This window comes from Malus sylvestris, chromosome 3 (assembly GCF_916048215.2).
Source record: "Malus sylvestris chromosome 3, drMalSylv7.2, whole genome shotgun sequence".
In the NCBI taxonomy this organism is placed as follows: Eukaryota; Viridiplantae; Streptophyta; class Magnoliopsida; order Rosales; family Rosaceae; genus Malus; species Malus sylvestris.
The window spans coordinates 13,192,247-13,198,467 of NC_062262.1; the positions used below are offsets into that span (position 1 = coordinate 13,192,247).

General features: G+C 37.3%; 1 protein-coding gene across 1 annotated transcript; it reads right to left on the minus strand.

The window, feature by feature from the left end:
* Positions 1-313: 313 nt before the first annotated feature.
* On the minus strand, positions 314-937 carry LOC126616991 (uncharacterized). Its single transcript, XM_050285086.1, has one exon. The coding sequence runs from the start codon at positions 935-937 to the stop codon at positions 314-316; it is 624 nt and encodes a 207-aa protein (XP_050141043.1).
* Between the last annotated feature and the right edge of the window lie 5,284 nt (positions 938-6,221).

Here is a 6,221-nt window from a genome sequence, read left to right on the forward strand (position 1 = left end):
AAATGCATGGGCAAGAGAATTTGACTGGATTAAGCTGACAAGGTTCTTCTTCTAGAGGTAGAGGGCAGCACGTGACTCATCAGCTTTGCGCGTGACTTATCTGTATATATTGATCATGAACCATATCACAGTATGGTTTGGGGTTAAGGTGATTTTAAAAAATGCTGGGAGAGTTTTTTGTGTTTGGTAAACACCCCAAACCAGCTTTTTTTCAATGTTTCAGATGAAAAATAAAAAGCTAAAAAGTGGAAGCTGCAAAAAACAGCTTTAAAAAGTGGCTTATTTTCAAAGTGTCTCCTGATTCCTCACACTTTCAAGAGGAAGAACAACGTCGCCACGTCCCGACGCCCAACTCCAATCCGTTGATCAAGAATTGCAAATCGACGGCCCGATTGTCCATTTCTTCAACGCTGCCTTTCTCCTGCCCTTCATTGCTTTCTCCATCGCCATCTCTGCCTCTAGCTCTATCATCAGAAATGGTGAATCTCTCAGCCTTGAACGTGAGGCTGGAGCGCACAATTTCAGAAACCCTAGTCCCGTAAGTTCCATTAAACCCTAATTTGGAGGTGGAGTGAGAGGAGGAGGAGAAAATGAGGATTGGGGGGATCTGATTGGGGCCGAAGAGGGAGCGAGTGTCATCATCATCGCCAGAGAAGAAATCGTCGTCTAAGGTTCCAATGCGAGTGAGGTGAAGAAATGGGCGGTGTTGGTGATGGAGAGAGATCGGAGAAGGGGACTCGGCTGGAGATCTAGGAGAGCGGTGGTTGGTATTGCCGGTGCCAGCAAGGTTGAGGCAGGAGATGAGGGGTTTGAGAGAAGGGCCGCAGTCGATGAAGGAGGTGAGGAGGTAGGTCCCATTTTCGAAGACAGTGCGGAAGGAGAAGATGAGAAGGGAGAAGGTTGCTAGTGAACGACGTCGTGGCTTGTCATAGCACATCTAGTATTATACCTTTTTAGTCATTTCATAGTCACAACTGTTTTACATTAAAGTTTACCAAACACTATCATACTGGTTTTTTTTTTTTTTTTTTTTTTTTTTCCAAAAGCACTTTTACAAAAAAGTTTACCAAACACTTTGCTGCTTTATTTCATAGCTGCTTATTCTCACAGTACATCATAAACATCTTTTTTTTTAAAGTATAGCAACACCAAACTAGCCCTACTTCTGCCCATAGCAAACCATCAATTGCCTTTATTGCATTTAAAATTTAAATGGGTATTTATTCATTTTAGCAGAAACGGACAGTGCACAAATCCAAATGATTCATAAGTACTTTTCACGTGGTATTGTGAGCGGCAAACCTTTTTCACACTATATATTTAACCCAATCGATTTTTAACATAGAAAAAAGTATATTTTGATGGCATTTTGGTAGTTTTGAAGAAGATGAAGCTTAAATTGCAATGTAATTTGTCAATAGACACATCAACAACTAGGAGCAGAAATAATTATTTAGAAGAAAAAAGCACGAGAGCTGGTGGTCCAGTGGTAAATGGTGGATTGCGAAACTTTCTTCAAATTAAAAACCGGAGGTCTTAGGTTCGAAAACCGCTGTTGGTGTGGAAGCCAGACTTGTGGCCAAGGGAGGCTGAAATACCTTTATGAGTCTTCCCGACCCCCAAAAGGAGTGGATAACCGTGGCTTACCACTAATTGTTCCTCTTAAAAAAAAAATTATTTAGAAGAAAAGGCTTAATTGGAATTGAAATTTAGTTATATATAAAGCAACAAAAAGGAAGAAGAAAATGACATTCAACTTACAACACAAAAAGACTTTAAAGCTCAACAGCCTACCTTCTTTCAAATTCCCTTTGTAATCCAGCTTTTTTGTACTTGTATTTATGTTTAAAGCTTTTGCTACATTGCATGTAGTTTCGATTTCCTTTAAGAAAAGTTCATTCTAAAGCACTTCAGTAGCATGCAAGAACTTGCCCGACTAGGTCTAAACTTGCCCGATCTCTTATATTTTGTATTTCTTTGAAGTTATTAATTTGTATTTGAGATTTGCTAAGTATTTAAAATCATTTCCTTTCTGTTCTTTCATTTTTATAGGCTTTCATACATTTCAATAGTCACATTTATGTGAAAATCACTCGTTTAAAAGAGCCTCATGCCTACTTAAGATGTTACAAGGCCTTTTAAACTGATACGAGTTGCAAACACTCGTAGGGGGGAATTGTGTCACCAACAACTCACACGGTCAAAGACGCCACCACCACCACCGTCTAAAGTTCATGAAATTGACCCATCGTTGCTCTGCCCCCATCTCCCTGCACGGACCACAGTCTCATGTCCATCTCTTCAGTTCCAGTGTATCTCGCCATCACCAGACTCGATATTTTGCAGATTTTTCTCGGTAAGGACAAAACTAGCACAGAGATGAAAGACGAGCTGAAAGAGCAAGAGCCGAGAATGGAAGAACACAGAGAGTCATAAGGGCACAGAAGAGAGTAAAGTAACGGTAAATGTAGTTTTGTAAAATATGCGAAGGTATGCTTGGGCAATTGGGCATTCAAAATTTATTAAACGACACTGTTCACCTGGATGTTATGAAAATGAGTAAGCACTTTCAATGGAAGGGACCATGGTCTGAGCTGCTTCTGTTGGATTTATCCAATATAAATCAACTTTTAAGTGGTCTACTACATGTAATAGGAATGTAATATTGGAGAATAATGTTGATTGTGATTTGATGTCTTAAAGATATCAATCCTATATAAGGTGTCTTATATTGGAAATAGGATTGATGAAATCTTTAATTCAATATGATTATGATATTTGACTTGGAGGCTAAGAAAGTAAATTTAAGTTTCCTTTATGGATGGAAACCCTAGCTTTTAGCATATATAAAAACACCGGTTCCTATAAGCCCTAGAACACACAACATAATGCTTCCTATAGAGTAGTTGTATTCGGCTAGGTGTTTGTAGAAGATCTTGGTGTTGCCATGCCCTTCAACTTCCTTGCTCGAGTACCATGATTACAACGGGAATCATGTTTGTCACTCATTCGTTTGTGTTTTAATTGTATAACCTATTTTGGCTAACAGTTAGTATCAGAGAGACTAGTTATATAATAAAACCTATTAAGTTCGACGATACGTATAATCGTTTTACAAAATACATAAACTGAATTTTGGTCTTAAATTCAAGTGTGATTCCATATTCTTGGCGTACTAATATGATATGTGCAGACATTCTATGACCAGTTCCTTTTGATCCTAAATTCATGTGTTGGTTAAATTTTAAAAATCAAATTTGGAGGTCGGTTAAAGAGCAGAGGCTGACGGGGCTTACGATTTTGTCTGCCCCCTTTGGTCGGTGCGTGCCTACCCCAACCTTCGGAGAACAGAAGTTGGCTACTAGTAAGTAAAGCCATCGTCGCTCTAATAAAGCCAATGAACCATGCCGAGACACAGAGACACCATCGTCCAATGGAAGACAACAAGTCATAGACATCACCTACCAAGGTACGTGCAGCCTTGCAGGGAATCATATCTCATCTCCTTGTGAAAGATGCACTCGACTTGCAGGGAATCTCATCTCCTTGAAATCACATATTCTGCTCTCATATATATTACATATAAACTGGTAAACTAATCTTGTTGAATGGTAAGACTTTCAAGCACTTCAAGCTTCTTTCTCGTATTCAGTTCTCATAAAGAAAGATTAGGTCAGTTTGGTTTATTAAATTTGTTGATGCACAAAATCGGTGAGGACTTTGGTACAACAGAAAATGTTAAGTTTGTGACCTTTGCTAGACTGCTCCGGTTACTAGTATGGATAGATATGTAAATGGACATAAACAGGGAAGCAAACACAAGATGTGCATGGTTCATCCAGATTGGCTACGTTCACGGAGTAGAAGAGTTCTCATTAATTGTGAAGGGTTTACACAAGTACATAGGTTCAAGCTCTCCTTTAGTGAGTACTAGTGAATGATTTAGTACAAATGACATTAGGAAATATTGTGAGAGAATGATCTCCTTTTATAGAAGAGAGTCTCTAGCTTTGTTATGACTTTGACACGTGTCGTGTTGTGATTGGCTTCTGATGTTGACACGTGTCGCACTATGATTGGCCTCTGATGTTGACACATGTCACGCTGTGATTGGCCTCCTGGTTGGAAGGAAACTCTTGTGGATCCTTGAAGGTATAACGTTGACTGGTGCTCAGTAGTTTCGGGATTGGTCAAGTATGGTACAAACAAAATTAATTATGACTGGAAGAATATGGCATGCTTTAAGCTTTCTATTTCGATATTCATGCCAATGTTTTTGGTTGAATTGATTTAGTGATAGATACAACTATTTAGGCTAACATTGTCGTCAATTTTGTAAGCATATACAAGTATATACTTCTGTACAAATCTTGCCAAGGAAGACTATGAAGCATCCAAGTCAGCAAGCTCGGTAAAGTCTCCTATCAAAGCAAACAATATTAATCATTATATATGTCAATTACGAATTAATTAGTTGATCATGCATATGGTTAGTTTTGACTATTAAGTTTTAAACTTGGTTATCAAAACAAAGAGAAAATATATGTTTTGAACATGATTAATTCTTATATGCATATAAGTGGCATACAGAACGAGGGAAAAGTAGAATTTTTAAGACATGCCAAGATGCATGCATATAAAAGTGCATATATGTCTTGTTTGTTCGTGGCTTTTCGTTAGTAATGTGCATGAGTGAGCCTATTGGCTGGCCCCAGCAGCTCCAGTCGCTGCTTTCAGGGTGGACAGGTCACAAGGGGACACTAAGGGTTGGTTTGGTATTGCTGTGCTTTGAAAAAAAGCTGCTGTGAGAATAAGCGGCTGTGCTGTGAGAATAAGCGGCTGTGAAATAAATCAGCAAAGTGTTTGGTAAATTTTTTTGTAAAAGTGCTTTTGGAAAAAAAAAGCAGTCTGATAGTGGGTCTTTTCATTAAAGGAGCACTGTAGCTCCGTGTGCTTTAAAAAAAAGCCAATTTTCCAAAGCTGCAAATAGCAGCTTCAGCTTTTTCCTTTGATTTCAGCTTATTCTCACAGCAGCTTCCAAAATAAGCCATTTTTTTTTTCAGTTTACCAAATACCTAAAACCCTCACAGTTTTTTTTCATGGGTGCTTTTTTTTTTAAGCACCTCACTCCCAAACCACCCCTAAGCAAGCACCCCCTCAAATGCCTCACGGACAGTTTTTGGATATACTTCTTAAACCCCAAATCTTTATTGCCTCTGATTTCCATTTGAATGAGCAAAATAAATTCATATGAGTCAAATGTTAAATCAGTTGTATTACATGATAATGTAGGAAATATATATAGACTGAATTAAATAGCTTGGTTGCTATGGGAAATAATCAATATGGATTAAAATTTTAAGTTTGCAAACATGTAGCACAATTGACATTTGGCGTGTTTTTATTAAAGGGATTGGGTTGTCCTATATTGCTTTAAGCTTGAGATGATCTTATGTAAAGACACAAATGTGTAGATTAGTAATGCAGTATACTAGTACTTAAGTATGATGGGGATCAATTCAAGTAGGGTTTATAATGATATTAACTCCATGAGAAATTTGCATGACTAATCAATTAGTTTAATTTATGATTTTGCTTTCCTATCTTAGTAGCAAGGTATTAAATATCGATAATATCGGAAATATCGGTAGTCCGAAAACACGGAAATATCGATGGAAATATCGGGATAATATCGATATCGATAAAAATAATATGGAAACCACGGAAATTGTAAGAAAAACTTGGAAATTTTTATTGAAACTTTGCTGGATGTTTATTTAGTCAATTATCTATTAGTTTATCACAAAAAATTGGAAGGAAATGCATTGCATGATGGATTTAACATTATCAAGTTGATTATATAGCGAGCTGGCAAACATTGTGAGTGTAGAAAATATGTAGTAATTAATGAAAGAAGTTTAAACATACCATAATCATTTATATATAATGAATTAGTACAATATTTTACACTTTATACATTGCATGGTAAGATACATGAGTGACTTAGTACCACATAGAGTTCCTATGAGGTTCAAATTTTTCACTATCTTCATCATCTCTATGTGTGGAGTGAGTGTATTGTGAAGAGTAGTTATCAAATGATAAATCCCCAAAATAGTTTTGCATGTAATTGTTAACATGCCACCCATATGGATCCGAGATTGGTTGACCTTGTCCATAAGCAAAATCATTTGAAGATTGAGTCTCGGATTGTTTCCATG